General features: G+C 36.7%; 1 protein-coding gene across 2 annotated transcripts in view; it reads right to left on the reverse strand.

Annotated features, from left to right (window-relative positions):
- LOC135703024 (homeobox protein araucan-like) overlaps positions 1 to 16,414 on the reverse strand; it is a 232,970-nt gene extending 216,556 nt beyond the window's left edge. Inside the window, exons 1-2 of one of the 2 annotated variants that reach the window (XM_065224120.1) lie at positions 16,301 to 16,414; positions 15,092 to 15,486 (exon numbers count right to left, since the gene is read on the reverse strand). In XM_065224120.1, coding sequence (XP_065080192.1) covers positions 15,092 to 15,190 — 99 coding nt within the window. In that variant the 5' untranslated portion in view covers positions 15,191 to 15,486; positions 16,301 to 16,414. Of the gene's footprint in view, positions 1 to 15,091; positions 15,981 to 16,300 lie in introns of those variants that run through there. The other variant, XM_065224119.1, reaches the window with a different exon arrangement.
- Positions 16,415 to 18,366: the final 1,952 nt, after the last annotated feature.

Raw genomic sequence — 18,366 nt, forward strand, 5'->3', positions numbered from 1 at the left:
TATGAAACTTATTAAGGTGCACGTGTGCTCCTTGGGGTGCTCTTCGTATTGGAAAAGTGACTTAATTGTTCCAACGTAAGAAATAATGCGGTAAAAGTCGATTAACAGTCTTAATAGGGAAGAGCACAACTACGGCATCAGTTCCCAATTCCATCATATCGTATAGAAACCGTCCATGATTTTAATGTATTCAATCTATTACCAAAAATTATTTATGAGGTTGTTAATCCCATCAATACAATACTCCTGAATGATGAGAAGCTCATATAAAATAAAACATAAGTAGGTTTTATATTCTCCTAAAAAAAACAAAATCACCTGGTAGGATTGATGTAGAATGTTATGGTCTTGATTGTTGGAGTATTTTGGAGCTACACTATTGTTCATATTTTGTGTGTGTGTCTTGCCTTGTTGATTTTGTTCTTCTGATTTGTTTCAGTATATGCAGATGTGACGTGTGCTAGCCTGTGCGTTTGTTTTGTTTTGTTTGGTTGGAGTGGAGAAGGGATGTAGAGTTCAGTAATATTATACGTTATGTTGAGGTACGCCTCTGTATGGTTGGACTAGAATACATCCCTGTATTCGTCTAGTAGTATTGGCGAACAATAGGAACGATAGGATGATCACAAGCGATATCGAGTTAGTTGCGATACGAATATCACTGGAGGCGGACGACAGTAGCTGGTTGAAGCAGAACGAACCAAGAGGCATCGGTCGATTTGGCCACATCCAGCAATTTTGCCAACTTAGCGTGTGAGAAGGTCGGATTCTCTTGCTGCGCGAGCAAAATTTTAACACACTGCTCCTCTTGCTTGGACGTCATTTTGAAAACTGCAGAGCAAACGGTGAAAACTCATCATAGCAATCATTGTATACACACTCAACTTCCAAATGCAGCATTTCAGGTTTTTTTTAAATATGAAAAGATGGTTACAATATAATCTTACACGGATAGAAATCTCCTTATACCTTTTGGCAAATTTCCATTGCTGATTATTCATAAAATGTATAAGTCAACTAATAAGCAGACGCCTTGCAAAAAGTTAATAAAGATCATGTGTCAAATGAAATGTATAAGCGGTCACACATACCTTTTATGCATTCTAGTAGGACCTATGTGGTTTGTCTTATGGAATGTATAAGGCTGATGCTTTGGCAAAAATGTATAAGTGAAAGACATGAATTAAATAATTGATTTTCGTTTCGTGTAGGCGGTCATATTGAGCTCCCAGTGTTATTGAAATTTTTCACCGTGAGTACTTTTCCTGCAAAGGAATTATTTTTTCGTGCATCCTTGACTCAGGCGCTATTTCTATTGATTAGAAGAAACGTTTTCAAGTTTTTATTTGTGAAACACGCTATTTTGAAATGTTATGTGAGATTCAAAATGACCAAATTTAACCTCAAATGAGAATGATTGGCCATTACAAACAATTTTTCAAAGTTTCAAGCAAATCGAAGAATGTCGCGACAGATTGATTCGTCATTTGGCATGCAACTGCTATAATTGTGTGGCAAGTACTCTATGTCCACGAAAGTCGAGAAATTTTTTGAAGCCAGCTGCCTCTAGCATGTTCTTGCTTTATAGCTGCGCTTTTACCAACTGAGCTAAGGAAGGCCCCTGGTCCAAATACTCACTTATTACAGCAATACTTATTCTCGCTTAATACGGGGCGCATACAAGGAATTACGAATAAGGATACACATTGCTTAGTGGAGTTTTACTAATTGAAAATCAGTACTACAGTTTTGTTGTTATTTGCAGTGTGAGTGTGCATTCAAACATACTCCCACTGGCCGGCAGTGGTAATAAGAATTCTGTTCGCAATTATCCTTGAGATAATAATTGAAAACTTAACTTACTGCAAATTACTGCAGATCCAGCAACCCATTCCAGAATGCCTAGTAAATCACGTTTATTCCCAGGTTACTTTCGCATACAATAAGTCTCGCATGTAAACATTACCGTTACTAATTGGATAATGTCAATGCCAACACACTTCCAGATTCAAAACATGATGTACTCAAATCCAGCGCGTATTTAGTAATAATGAAACAGCATTTTTGATTCACTAATAATTAGATTGATCTCACCAATGTATCTGCCTTCGGTAAATCAAGCAATTTCTACAAGTGACAAGACTCAATTTGCTGGCAATAATGTCTCCAACCATTCTGTCAGCAGCTGCAGAGGATTAGTATTTACGCTATCGATGGATGTGCTGATGCTGATTTCGTTCTTAATGTTTTTTTTTTTGCTGCAGTTTGTTAAAACCTCCTAATCTTCGGTACGAAGTTGCACCGAAGAATTTGTCGCAACCTATATCGGGAAAGCATTCTAACACAATACTACACAACCCGTCAAACTTCCTTTCGAACCGCGCACTAAACTCAGTTTTAAAATGCCTTTTATCCTTACTTTTCTTCACACGCTGTTTTGAAAAGACATAGAATTAAAATTAACATGACACTAATTACAGTAAGAGAGTGATAGCAGCGCCGGTGGTGTAGTGGTAAGCGTGATTGCCTCTCGCCCCAAAAGGTCTGGGTTTAATCCCAATCAGCACAGCCGGGATTTTCTATGGCATAAAATCTCTGATCACGGGGGAGTAAAGCCGTTGGTCCCCGGTCTATGAGTTGATGGGTTGATATGTAGGATCCAGGTGTGGGAGCTGCCTCCCTGGTGTCGGTAGCATTGGTACTCAGTACGGAAAACGAGATCGACGGAAAACAAATCAAGGATAAAATAAAGAAAGAGAGTGATAAAAGGCAACTGGAAAAACAACACATCCTCCCGTATCCTACTATTGTCCGGGGCAGAACGCCTACATCAAAAACGTAAAAAGACACGGTTAACTTTCCTTTGAAAAGTGGAGGCGTAATACTTAAACACGCGAAAAGAAAAACCGACCGAAGCACAAACCGGATAGCGTGACGCTACAGCAACACAACTATTCAAACCAAATTCTTGCCCGGGAGTTTTCTGAATAATTTACAATATTAAAAAAACTGATGAATTAATCTTGATGAATAATGATTTGTACCCATGATAATATTGAAAACGAATTTCTTTCTGCCCTGGTACAAGCCTAAAAGTAAGCGGAAAACATAAAATGTATGACAGCGAAATTAAAACCGACCCTTCGCAGGCAGAGCCTACCGCGCACTTCGCTTTTTTTTACCTTTTTCAGAAGATTTCCTTTGAAATTGGGTGCAATTTTGAGAAACTTCGTTTAAATAAAAATCAAAGTAAGGAATACTATTTTGCAGAAAGCAGTTAATTTCAATCATAACCTGGTTCTAACCGTTAATTCAACTATGATTTCAGTATTGTTGACCATAGTTGTCCATATTCTCATTAAATTACTATGCTTGCTCAAACGGCATGGTAATTCTAATTTAAAAAAAAATATTAAAATTTAATAAAGTCTCAAATTTGAAATCAAGTTTTATACCAAATACTATTTTTTTTTCAAAATATTGTACAGATGGTCAAAAATTACACTTCCTAATTTTGGCTCATTTTTACTTTAAAAATCTAAACCCTTCTACATAAATGAAATATCAAAGCTTTAACACCAAACACAAATATTATTTTCTATCACACTTTTAAGATGAATAATTCGATAATAAATTGAACAAGGAATGGGAACAATATGATAAAATAAGCAAAATGTAGTTTTTCGACACTGCACAAGACACTGTACAAAATGTTTTTAAGACATTTTTGTGTTATCTTGATTATTGATCTTAAAACCCCATTTTTAATTGTTCAGTAATCTCTAAAGAATCTTCTCTGAAAATTTTATGTTATTTGGTATAATAGTTAAAAAGTTACAGCTGTGAATGTGTGTGCAATTTTTATCGAATTCACCCTTTATCATAAAAACTGCTTCATAAGCGGAAGAGGCACACACACATACTCTAAAACATAACTGAGCTTTAGAAAAAAAAACAAAGTACAAAGTTCACTTTCCTCGGTTAAAATTCCATCCTTATCAAGAGGACACACAAAGTTGAAGTAAATGAATGACTAACTAAAAACTGCCAGCAGTGTCATCTAACTCTTTCATACTGCATGATGTAATGCTCAGAATTGCTCCAACAATTGGATAAAAGTATTTTTTCGTAAAAAATCAGTCATACACGACTTTTTACTTTCGTCCTATGAATCCCTTTTTATCAAAAAGCTCACCATTTCCCCCATCAACCTCTGCTGTTCCCGCAGCAGTTTTGTTTGCTTCGACTTTGACTCGTTCACAGAAAACCGGTAAAGGGGTTGAACCATTCCGCTACTGTTTCAAATTCCTGAAACACGAAACTGTATAATGCCGACAAGGTTTCAACAGCGTGTTCCAACAACTTTATTTTTATTAACCCATTCGAATCATTAATATTCTCGTCTCTATTTTGCTCGAACCTAGTGTGGCTCAGTGTATCTTCCATTCCAAAGGGTGCTTTCCCTTCCGCTTCTTTTTTCGCTTCATTGCCGGATGCCACCATAATCGAGGTAAGGACGAGTGAAATTTAAATATGGTTAGACATTATAACTTATTAAATATTAGAAGGGAGTGAAAAGTCATATCTATATTAAAAGGATCCTGTCAGAATCGTACCGCACGAACGTTACTACATGCGAAAGTCATAGGCTTTCTAACGGGTGAAAAATGTCCTCCCCCTTCTCGCTGTGGACGATATGGAAAGTTATAATGTGAGCGTAGAAATTGCTTCCGATCATTGAATGGATGGATTAGATTATCCAAGGGTAGGAAATTTTACAAAATTAGCAAAGGCGTCAGATACCACACTGATAGTGTGGTGATGGAATATCAAGATTATCCTTGGTCTGGGTTCCCCTCTTGTTGAATGTGTCTTTCTTTGTTACTTTGAAAATACACTGCAAAATCTTTGTAAATTTACATTTGGCACCCCAAGTAACATTGCAGGTTTTATCACGGTTTTATAGCATTCTACAAGTCTAAATCATGATCTACAGAACCCTCATAAAACCAAAATTGTTGCTTGTGACGTTAATGTGTTTTTGACCTTAGTTGAAACATATAGGAAAAAAACATGAATTTAACTTGAAATTATTTAATAATACATTCATTTGCATTGAATTTCACATGCATGTGAGTTTTTACATGGATGACAAAAGTTCAACTGAAATTTATTTAATTTTGAACGGACAATGAACGTGTAAATTTCCGCTTTAGTTCATCGAATTTCGAATAGTTAAAGGTGTAATGTTATATTTAAAATATTTGTATATGTGTATTTTCTAATCATCCGTTAATGTGTTTAATATCTACATTTTCATCAGAATGAAAAAAAAATCATTCTGGATGATATAGATTTTTTTTATTCCTTGATTGTTTACGCGAGAAAACAAACAGATAATGAACTTTACTTTTTAGTATTTTGTAGTATTTGAGAATACTTGCTTTGATGGTTTATTCTTAAGCTATGCGTTTGATTATCATTAATTTAAACAATGCATCCCAGACAACCAGAAGTCGTATAACAATGTACAGACAGTATCGTAAATTGCTACAGTTTAAGTCAGCATCGCATATAACAATGACTTACATCGCATTATGTTTAAGATAAATCGTATAGAATACAAATGTTCGACTTATATACGGTGTATTATTTTTCTATCGTATTGTGTCACAAATTTAATCGGATTACATCGTAAGACTTTTAATATTGAATTTGTTATTACAGATCAAATCGTATATAATGTTAAATCAACTCGTTTAAAAAGTAATTACAATGTGCACGTATGTGGCCTCCACTTTTGCCAATCGTAAGCCAATTGTTTGCATTACATACGATTTGTTTGTTTGTATATATGTTTGTAAATCACAAAAACAACTTTGAATGTACGTGCATTCGGGTTGTCTGGGATGTTTTTGTTTGGATTATAATCTATTCATATCCTGAATAAACAGTACGGATACAATGGAAAAGAAATACTTACAGAAAATCTTTGAAGTCCGTTTTATAACTTGAACAGTCCTTAAAGGGTAAATGTCGGGGTCGGCAAAAATTAACTGTTTTCGGCAACAACATACATACGGTAATTACACTGCATTTTCTCATCAAAACTCTTCGTTGAATGTTTTCAAAGAATTCCTTAGACTTACAGTTTCAATCTGATAAGATTTGTATGGCTGATCAAATTCAAATGAAACACACGCATTACAAAATGTTGCTGATTTCGAGTTGTCGATAAAAGAACAGAAGCATATCAAATGGAAAGATTGCCGAAGAAAAAAAAAAGCTGCCGACAATAGTCACACTCACCTGAGAAGTTTGGAGCGTTGTAAAAATGTTTAATACAGTTTTGGACAATGCAACCGAATAGCGTGATTACCTCTCACCCCAGCAGACCTGGGTTCAATCCCAGTTGGCGCCGCCCGGATGTTCTGAGGCATAACATCTCTGATCACGCCTTCACGAAGTAAACCCGGGTCCAAGTGTGGGAGCTGCCTCCCTGGCGTCGGAGCATTGGTGCTTAGCACGGAAAACAAGATCGATGGAAAACAAATCAAGGAAAAAAATTCAACCAATTGGAATGGATAAAGCAGCAGGCAGCAGCTGAATGTAAACAACCAAACACGCTAATGTGTTCGTTGCATTGAGAAAAAATCCATAGAAGCGTGGACGCTGCTTAGATTGCCGAGAATACGTAAATACCCCTATGTTATCTTAACATCCAACCATTTTTTTGTGGCAAAAAGTATCCTCCCATACAAAAATAAGCAATACCAAGCAAAGAATTTTAACACTGATCCTTGGTGTGGTAGGTTTGTAGCTTACTCACTACACCAACTACGATTTATGGTAATACCTTTTTCAGTATGTATCATGTCCTCATCAATAACAGGAAAACACATTCCAACACGCAATCAACTCGTCATAAAGAGATTATGAAAAACAGCAGAAGCGTCAGCTTAGACAGAATGTCATTTAAAAGCAGGGTTGCTTCCACTCACTCACTATAAAAAATATTTTTGGGAATTATGCAATTAGTAGATGTTATAATGGTATGTTGTACTTTTAAGTAACAGGAAGAGGGTGTAAAGTATGTGTTTGACTTATAAAACCTGTCAATTTCGCTTTCAGGGCGTCACAATCATGCGATCTTATGATTCGTGAGCGTTCACTCTGAGTGAGCGCTCACGAGTCGTAAAATCGCTGATTGTGATGCACTGAAAGCAATATTGACAGATTTTACGTGTCAAACATATAGTTCATGACCTCTTCTTGTAACTTACAAGTATTTATTAGCATTATACTATTTCATGATTTCATAATACCGAAAAACATCTTTTTATAGCAAGTGAGTGGAAGCAACCCTGTTTAAAAGTATGTTCAACTCTTTTATAACAAATTGCACTTTTGCATTTGTACAAATAGAGGAAATGGCTCTAATGTTGGCCTATGGATCTAATTTTGGGCCCATCGCTAAAACTCTGCTATTTATCAATTTTATCTAGATGAACGCGTCATTGGGACGGTACGAATGGATATTTTTGGTCGTTATTGAAAATTAAGTCGATTGTTGAATGTATGTAAGAGCCCAAATTATGGGCATTTAGGCCGACATTACATCCATTTCCCCTACATACAAAGTGATACAACTTAAAAGGCGCAAGAGGCGGAGTTTTTAAAACTAACTACTAGTCTGTCTTGTAACTTCTTAACTAGACTAAGTTTGATGGTAATAATTTTCTTTTTAGTATCTATCATGTTCCCGCCGATGACAGAAACATCATATTCTCGAGCAACACGCCTTCGGTTCGTCCTAAAAACGTTTTGTAAAGTGATGAGTCTTGGTAGCTTAGTGGTTACCGTTTCTGCTTACTGAGCAGAAAGTCGAAAGTTCAATCCCTGTATTTGTCACTTTGCCTAACAAAAATAAATAAACAAAATTGTGCTTAACCCAATCGCATCACAGTGAATCCAGATCAAAAATGACTTGACCCACACTAATGTCGTTTTCTTTTTTGCAGTGTAGCTGCACCGGTTCTACACTGCCGTACACCGAAATAAATTAGGGGGTAGATATAGAATGCACCTTTGTTTACAAACAAATATTGTCTCGCGCTTAAGGCCGGCGCACAATGGATACGTTTTCAGGTTTTTTGACAGTTAGCCCATGCATTATCTGTCAAAAAACCCGAAAACGTATGCATTGTGCGCCGCCCTTTATTCCTGCTTACACTAAACCGGTGCTACACCGCAAAAACGAAAACGACATAACACAACTTTCCTTCCGATGGTAATCGTAGAGACTCAGAGTCTGGTCTCTAACAACGATTGTCGTCATATATGTCATACTAATTAATTTTCACCTTTCTGCCGGCGCTGGTGCTTATTAGAAATACTCAAAGGGAGAGATGGGCGGAGAGAATGTTTTGAGTCAAATGAACTGTCAAAATCTGAGCCAATTCAACATTCCCATTAGAAATTTTGCGAGGATTTCTTATTCTTACTAGATTAAATTAGAGAGTATTGCAATCGAACAGAGATTCAATCACCTTTATCTTTCGTGTTCTTCTCAAATTCAACTAGTTTTTGGAATCAAAAACAATATTCTAACTATATTGATTAATTGATCTTCGTTGGTTAATTAATGGCACCAAGAAATGTGTAAAATATTGCGATGCAATCAATTATTATTTTACACGTAAATCAAATCAAAAATAAAAGCCATGTTAAATGCTAGCATCTAGCAAGGGTTGCAAGATAATTTAGGTAGAAATCCCTGCTGCCGAATTGTATTTTGTTTTCTCCGCCTATCTCTCCCTCTGAGTATTTCTAGTGCTTATCTAATAGCTTGAATAAGTGAAACTTCACATTGAAGATGGACAAGCTATTCCTTGCGCCAACTATGTGTTTCTCTGTGTCATTCCACTTGTTCTGATCAGAAACGAAGCAGCAACCCCTAATGGAAAATAACCATACAAGATGCTTATCGACGTGTTCTTGTAGGGGTATCATCCAAACCATTTGCGGACAATAGTTCTACCATCCTGGTGATCATTTGCATATGGTATTTGTTTATTAGAAACTACGATAACCAAAAAAAAAGACGTATTGTAAAGCAGCAGACCTATCAGCTTAGTTACCAGAGTATCAACTCCTTTCTAACAACTTGAACACAATTACATAGTAGTATTTGAACACAATTACATAAACTTAATTTCTTGCCAGTGGCACAGCTAGGATTTCGGTCTAGGGGGTCTAGGTTTTGTAATAAAAGGGTATTTTCAATTTGTTTCTAATACAAACCACCGAAAACCCCCAATATAAAATGTCAATCATTGTGTGAAGAGGCGGTACCCGATGGTGCCGTCAACGTGATATGACAGATGAATGCTCAAGTGATTTGAGGTATCGCATGATGGATTTGAACCCTAGTCATAAACCAGCTACTTCTTCGGGGGTACCCAGAACAAGGCCGGATGTGGCCAGTGTAGTTCTAGGCACATCAAATGACCACCATTGAACTGGTTTTTGAATTATCATGTGATTTGAGGCAGCACATTATGGATTTGAAACATAGTCTGAATCTGGCAACTACCCATAGTGGGGTGGCTCTATTCAAAAGTCGGTCATAATTATGTTTATAACTTGTAAGCGTGGAAATGTATTTGGACTACCATATAATTAATATTTAATCAAGATTTGATGATAAAAGTCGAAGAATAAAATATTGCATTAGATTGGTTCAAAAACATACAATGGAGAAAATAAGTTCAATTACAATATTAAATAATGCTCTTTTAAAATAAAAAAATCTATCATCAAATTTCTTAATTTTTAGCGCTTTGATGTTTAAAAAAATAAAGAGGCAATTTTATATACCTATCTTAATAATAAAAACAAAATGGTTTATATGAGCAGTTGTAGAACAAGTGTCATTGGGGTAAACATTTTACCTGTTGACTGATAAACAATAAATAAATAAACAATAAATAAATAAAGGATATTTGCGAATTTTTCGAGAATAATGAGATAACAACGGAAATAGCAAAAATTAATGAACTAGCACACATTTGCCCAAAACTCTATTTCTGTATTCTGAAAGAAGAGAAAAAAATAGCGGCGCAGATGATGTAGTGGTAAGAGTGATTGCCTCTCACTCCATAAGGCCTGGGTTCAATCCCAGTCGGCACCACCGGGAAATTTTTGAGGCATTAAATCTCTGATCACGCCTTCCTTCGGAAGGGAAGTGAAGCCATGATGGGTGGCTAGGCGTCGGTAGCATTGGTACTCAGTACGGAAAACAAGACCAACGGAAAACAAATCAAAGAAAAAAAGAGAATAATATCAAATACGCATCAATGTTGCAGAACATTTTAGCTTCAAATTAAGTTAAGTTTTCTTTTTTCGGGAGGCTTTCAGCCTGGGGCTGGTTCGCCTCCAATTTTAGCTACAAAATGGATTTCACAAAATTGAAAAATGGACAAAATAGGCTATTTATCAAAAAAATAATGTTGAAAATAATATAGCACGATGTGACCAGTACCTCACAAATGCCTATCATTGAACTGGTTTGGTTATTCTCATTTCGTTTGATGTGTCACATGATGAGCATTGCAAGTCAGATTTAGTCTCATGGCCCATACAAACCAGTAATTTCTCCGGAACCAGTTAACGGATTCCAAAAATATACAAAATCATTCTTTGGGACCATAGTACCTTTCATTTGGTTATTGTTACGTCTAATTCGAACCAATTCGGTTCAGTGGTTGCCGAGGAAGATGGCTTAGAAAATTTTCTGATCTCGTCAAACTGAGTTGATTGGTATATGATACTCGGCCCTCCAGGCCTCAGACGGTGAAAGTCGGTTTCCAAGTGGCATGTATACCCTTCTTAGTAAGAAGGGTAAAAAACGACTAACCAAGCCCGTCATTAAATCCAAGATGTTCTGCGCAGTAAGCAAAAACGGTTTCTCTAATGCCACCGATCCCCTCATATGCCAATTCACACCACCTATGATCCAGTTGTTGTTGTAACCATTCAAACCCGGCAACGATGACGACAAGTTTCACTAAGCACACAATAAGTAAGGAACGTGACTCGTAAGTCCTTAATATGAAGAGGCCTGGGATTGATCCCACGATTTTCTACTCAGAAAGCACAAACGGTTTGCCTAAGGCAGCCGAGTCCCTCATATCGCAACACACCACTTATGATCGAGTTGCTGCTATAATTATGAAAAACCGACAACCACCCGACACCAGAATAAACCACTGCGTTCGACGATCATACAGAACCATGAAGCTACGGAAAAGCACTTATGACTTACTAAATTCTACTTTTTAGTGATGTTTATTATTTCGCTTTGGTCCTTACGTAGGCTCATAACAGAACTTTTAATGAATCCATGCTTTTCTTTGTTTTTTTTTAAGATTTCTTTAAACAAATTGCATCACAACTGGTCACAGTTAGAGATTAAATGATCAAAAGTACGGAAAGAAGATATAAAAACTTGCTTAAAAAATATTGTAGTCATTTTCCCATACAAAACAAAAACTAAAGTCAAAAGCCAAGGAGTGCATGGCACCTACTTTTTCTCCATAAAAAATAAGATATGTGTCAGCATGGTTATCAACTCATCGCACCTGAAGGTGCGAATAACTGAAGTAATAATAACCTTCAAGTAATAATTTAAAAAAAATGTTAAAAACCTAAATATCTCAAATCTACTTATCCGATTTTTGATTTTTATTTCTTTAAACAAAATCAGGAAAAATGCTAATTTTTCAAAGGTTTAAAATTATGGACACTTGAAAATTCATGTTAAATGTTCAAAATTATGGACACTTAACAAAAAAACGTAGAACAAGAACAACGAAGAAAAAAAATGCCGTTTTAAATAATTTCTGGGAAAAAATATACAAAAAGCTTTCTAAAAAAAAATTCAAAAACATTCAAAAAGTTCTTGCTCTGTGCAAGTGTCCACAGTTTTTAACATCTCAAAAGGTTGCATTTCTTAAAAGCATTTTTTTTTTCAAAACAAAATTTGAATAACCGGTCAAGGAAATTTTGGGATATTTGGGATTTCAACATGATTTTTAAATTTTTGCTTAAAATAAATGCAAAACAACCTTGTCTTAGACGCCATTCCGATCAGAAATGCCATTTTGGTGATATAATTTTTTGAAAAATTCAAGGACGCCATTTTGGAAACTTACAAGGATTTAAATGGCGGAATTTTAGCAAAAATGCGAATCATTACCTATAATAAACAATTACTCAAAGTTTGTGATTATCAATAATGTAACCAAAATCATGTTTTTTAACGAAATAATACATGATCAACAATCCCCTCCTTTCCAAACAATTTCCAGCCATTGTGTCCCAGTCTTATTATCCTCCTGTTTCTGTGCTACTTGCCCCTGCCCAGCCAGGATTTGGTCAACCGTCCGAGAGTAGTATCTGAAGGAGGCTTCAGAAACCAGTTTCCTACCTAGCTCCTTCCAATCGAAATTGTTACCCGCCCGCCACGAGTAATTGGTACCCAATACTAACCTAAAACTTATCAACTCATCGCACTTGAAGGTGCGAATAACTGAAAAAAAAACCCCTGCGATCGAGGTCATCCCGCTCAGTAGCAGATGGGAATCAATAAACATGATGTTTTAGAACAAGTTTAACACTCCAAATCAATCCATGATAGATGCCCAATGATGCAGGTTTATACATTGTGAATTTAAACTGCACCACCGTTGATTCGTTTGGTCCAAAAATTGATAAAATAAAAACCATCAATTCTAACTCTTTCCACGCTTATGTAGTGAACCAGCCTAAGGCTAAAAATCACAATAAAATATTTAAAAAAAATTCCACACATCACGAAATTGGTGGGCTCTACGCTATAGTAAGTTCTATCATGCATGATCGCAATGGTTGGACCGAAACATGTACACCCGAAAAACATCCCGGATTCCATCCAGTATTAAATATGTAGCTCAACAAGCTCATAACATAACATTTCATAACATTTTTCCTTCAGCCAATTTTTTGTTCATGGCTGGCACTTTCATCACCACTCCCGGATATTCACTTTAATCAACCAAATAACAAGCCCTAATATTGCACGTTTGATCGTGATCACAGCACATTTTTTGCATATAAACACCACTCCCATGCCAACATCATTATCAAATGCGACCGATCGGATCCACTGCTTGCGCGACACTCATCTACTTACAAAACGTTAACAATACCACAACTGTACAATCAAAACATTTCAGATTCTGATTGTTGAGTCATTGCGTTTTGGTGCCAGATGCCTAATTATTACAATATTAGGCACCTGGCACCAAACTCAACACAGCAAAAAAATTAATTTTAATTTCCAAGAGGAAGCACTTCAATCATGTCAAAAATCTCATGTAATTTTTATGGCCACACAAATTAAGAAATGCAGTAAAAGCAGCGTAATATCAGTTCATGCACAGTGTTAATGATAATTGTGTCCTTTTTGGCAAGTAATATTATACCATATTTTTGACACGATTGAAGTGCATTCACTTTGAAGTGATATCAAAATTATTTTGTTGTTGTGAATAATTCAACAGTTGTTTGAAAGGTCTTTCAGAGACAGGCTTACACCAAAAATAGCTCAATAATTGGTGATGTATATGAAAATTTCTAGTGAAAAAGTTAATTTTGAGGTGTAAACCTGTAAAAACTTTGCAGGCATAGATCGCGATGAAATCAATGATGTTTTTGATCTTTTATTATAGATACTTTAATACATTTCAGGTAACTCGTGACTGGCCCGGGAATGAGATTTGAACGCGTAACCTTTAGCGTACGATGCATGGATACTATCCACTACACCAGGCCTTTTATACATAGTATATTCTTCTTCTTCCTGGCTCTGACACTTTACGCGAGCTTTTGCCTGCTCTCAACTGAGTGTTTTCCTTGGTTTGTTTTCCGTCGATCTTGTTTTCCGTACTGCGTACCAATGCAACCGACGCCAGGGAGGCAGCTCCCACGCCTGGACTCTACCTATCTCGACCCATCAACTCATGGATCGGGGACAAACAGAGGGTTTTATGCCTCAGAAAATCTCAACGGCGCTGACTTGGATTGAACCCAGGCCCTTTGGAGTGAGAGGCAATCACGCTTACCACTACACCACCGGCGCCGCAATTTGAAACACTTTCTCAATTATTAATTGCGTGCCTTCTATATCAACCAATGCATGAATCTGTATATTGTGTGGCACAATGCTACTGGCCCAGGGTAGCTGAGAAAATTTCCAACCCGAAAGATTCCCTAGACCAGACTGGGAATCGAACCCGCCACCTCCAGCTTGTTATTTTCGTGATTTGTTTGTGTATTGTGTGTATCTAATCACTTACAGTTAAAGCAAGAATAAATATAATAAATACCTGTAATATTATAGTTTTAATAAACATGGAATAGATAAAATGATCGGAACAGGCAACATTTTGTGAAAATTTTAATGGCTTTGACTTTTTGAAAAATAAACCTATTTTATATCAAACTTCTGATAAACAAAACTAAGTTACGATGCATGCCAGTGCTGCAAAATCTCGACAGTACACGATGATATTGACAATTCTGCTTTGGTCACTCATTTGAGCTAACAGTCATAGTCAAGGCAAACCATGTCAATTGTCAATGACAATGGTGTCAGTGACGAACATGTGCAGATTTGTTTATTAGCTAAATTTGTAACGAAATTAAATGACTTGAGCAAAATAATTACATGGATCCATTTTAATGAACAAGTATCTACGTCCTGAGCTACTTGGATAACAATAATGTGACACAGAATGTACTAAATTACACTTTTTGTTATCAGGTGAATCTTTGTCATTGACGAAAAAATGAATGAGATTTTGACGAAGGTTTTTTTGAGGATCAAGTCTGTCAGTGACTATGTGACGAACAATTTTGTCAATATCGCGCGAAAGTCTGTCAATGACAATGACAAATCTCAGCACTGCATGCCAGACGACACATATTTTCAGCCAAAAGAGCCATTCATATTATTCATATAAGGTCAGAGAGCTCATCATCGACTCACCTCTTGCGGGTTGAAGTATTCCTCTTCTCGATGGGCTATCTCCTGTATCAACGGATTGACTTCCAGTTCCCAGCCGTCGTTGACGCCTGGTATGTCCATGATTAATCTGCTCACCGATCACACTTAGCTCATGAATCACTTTTCTTTCAACATTCACTAAATTTCACCAGAATGCACACATAACGTCATTTACTTGTGATATTGCAACACATCACCCATGTTGCCCGTCAATCAAACCATACTTTCAGAATAAAACCACACTGTTCCAATCTCGCACTCCGAATGTGTACCGCCAAAATAGTTTGTTTACACTATAATCATAAACATCGGCACGCACTCACACGTGGTTCCAGAGCTGGCGCGAAGCTCGATAGATCCTGCCGGTAAAAGTTACTCTGTTGCACCAAAAAATACAAAGTGTGTTGTGAGCGGCACGAAGCCGTAGTTCAAATCGTACAATTTCTAGGTTATATAGGCAACTATGGGGGCAAGCTTGTCAACTGTCAACCCTCATCGGTACTGCTGCCACCGTCGAATCAACCGACTGATTCCCTGATATCAAAGTATCACCGATGACGATACAGTGCAGATAAACATTCCGTTCTTGCACCACACCGCAACAGTCCCACCAATTCGGATACAGGCGGAAAAAGATGAAAAACGGGGCGCGAAGCTTGTTTTCGTTTCGGGTTTTCCACCACTCTCCAACTGAGATTGATTTCGTCCCGGCTTTTGTCGGCTTTCTTTGGCTACTTTTCTATTTGATTTATTATCTTCTACTTTTTCCCAGTTCGAGATAACTTATTCTTCGTTTATCAGTGATATCAATTCAATTAATTATTTTCAACGACTTTTTCGATTTTATCGTCTTGCTTTATTCTGTTTCTTCGATAACGTTTTAATCACTGTTGAAAGGTTTGAAAATACAGAAAAGAAAAAAGTAAACAACATTCGCAAAACAATGATCAATTATCCATTAAATTTCCTGAAGCAAGTTCAAGTGATCTTGCCTGCTTTATGTAAAACTCCAGCAAGAAAAGCACAAACACTTGTGTACGAAGAAAAATCCGTTGCACCTGAAGACACTTATGTCGATGTGTGTAAAAATGCACACCTTCGGTACATAGTGGAGACGGGCGCAAAAAAACTTGTTTTCCCTATTTCTTTTTTCCTACTTATTAATAGATCCTGTCGATCCAAATCACTCACCGAGCATATAATTATCGTATAAGCTATTTATGTTTGACTTGGTGGATATGCAATCAAGCACTGAAAGTTAGAACCGTGTGTGACTCATGGCCCCAACTGTTCCGCTCGGAAATTTCGACCTCGGTCTTTGGGGCCTATGCTGCTGTGCTATTCAGGTTCCATGTGCGGCTGCGGCGATGCGACTCTGGATCCCGTAGAAGCAACACCGGCTATGTTTTTCTCTTCTCATGCAACGAACGGCTTCATGGCAGCAAGATACACACCGATTCGACTGGGGTACATAAACATGCGCTCACAGTGTACATAGAATACACTCTCTGCTCTCACGAAGAGCACAGCCGCACGAAGGATAGCTACGGTACTGCAACGTTGTAGGTGAGCGACGCGCACAATTTATGTATGTACATGGTAGAAAACAGCAACTCCAGTTCACTCATATGTAAAGGCTCCACGTATGACGACGACGATGTGAGCCAACCAAACTTCATACAAGTCAGCTCCAGCCGGTGAGGATGTACGATGGCTACTGGGTTGCTCACAGGGACTCACCTAATAATAGTGCGTATGCCTTATTAATTTGCAAGAGACAACTTGTATCTACTTTTCATCGGTGGCAATTATAATTATTATAATTCAGATTCCAAAGAGGAGGCATCCCAACAATCCATCTATAGTAAATCAATATATGTTTGTTAAACTAGCATAATCGTTAAAATATAATAATGTTACTAAGTACTCTTGGAGCTTTGGTGGCAATAGGCTGGTCACAAAAGATTATTATGTTCGAAAATACCTTTCTTATGCAAAATACAGCAATGACCCGATTTTGTCAGTACCTCCACCCATCAGACTTTAACCTTTTAATAATTTCACGTAACCGTAGTTCTAAATCTTTCTCGATCATCTTCAAGATGAATGTTTAAGATACACTTTGATGCATAAAGCCATTGAAAAAAGCTCATCGATTACATAGAACATTAGAAATTATTTTCAAAACGGGCTGATAAACACGGGGCGTTACTGTTATGGTCTAGAAAGTAAAAAAAAAAAATCTTAAAGCAGATTTAATGGTGGGGAAAACTTCTTCGAAAGGAATCAATAATTCAAATCATAAAACAGCTCTGGCATATGTGACTTAAAATAATCCACCTCTGAACATGAGCATTGAGTTCTCCAAGCAGGATCTCACTAACACTACACTAATAACATTATTTTTCACACACTAGCATATACTGTGCACGATAAGAATCAAACATCCATTTATGAGTAAAAGTGAACCCATTGTCAATAAAAGTGGCACTACTAATTAATGAGCAATTTATTATGCCAATTAAGTAGTAACTGTTAGCTACTGTTAGCAGAAACTCATTGTTGTTAAAATAATTTACTCATTAATGAGTAAAGCCACTTTTAATAAAAATTGGTTAACTTTTACTCATAAAAGGGTATTTAACTGTTACCGTGCAAGCGTAGGGTTTGTTTTCGTTTTGTTGTTTATTTTTACTTTAGAATGACAGTTCGTACAGCAAACAAAAAATTTCTTACAGCTAACAAAAAATTTCATCTCACTAACACACGCAAATCGCACCAATACGAACTCGCCTGGAGAGGACTATGAGCATGATTGATACAGAATCCATCTGATACACACTCTAACATTATAGTACCCATTAATGAGTACAATTTCACCCATTTTGAAGTAAAGTAGGTTAACCCATTGAATAGTTAAATAAATTACCCATTAATGAGTAACGTTTAACCACTAATGGGTAACAATTACTCATTTATGGGTATTAGCTACACATCAATGGGAAGTTTTTACTCATTAAATGTACTCTTAGGAAAATTCATGTAAATTTAGGTGCTCTGAGACTGACATGTACGAGCGTCAATTTTGACATTAAATTGAGTCATAATAGACGCGAAAATCAGCTCAATCAAACGTACTTTTTGTCGAGTAACGAGCTTTTCAGTCTCGGGGCACTTAATTTTACATGACATGTTTGTTTATGTCTCATCCTTTATGTCAAAGATAGATTACGTCACGTGTAAAATTAGGATTTTCT

Source organism: Ochlerotatus camptorhynchus, unplaced genomic scaffold (genome assembly GCF_037179485.1).
Source record: "Ochlerotatus camptorhynchus isolate MF236.1 unplaced genomic scaffold, CSIRO-AGI_Acam_v1.1 ptg000205l, whole genome shotgun sequence".
NCBI classification, from domain to species: domain Eukaryota; kingdom Metazoa; phylum Arthropoda; class Insecta; order Diptera; family Culicidae; genus Ochlerotatus; species Ochlerotatus camptorhynchus.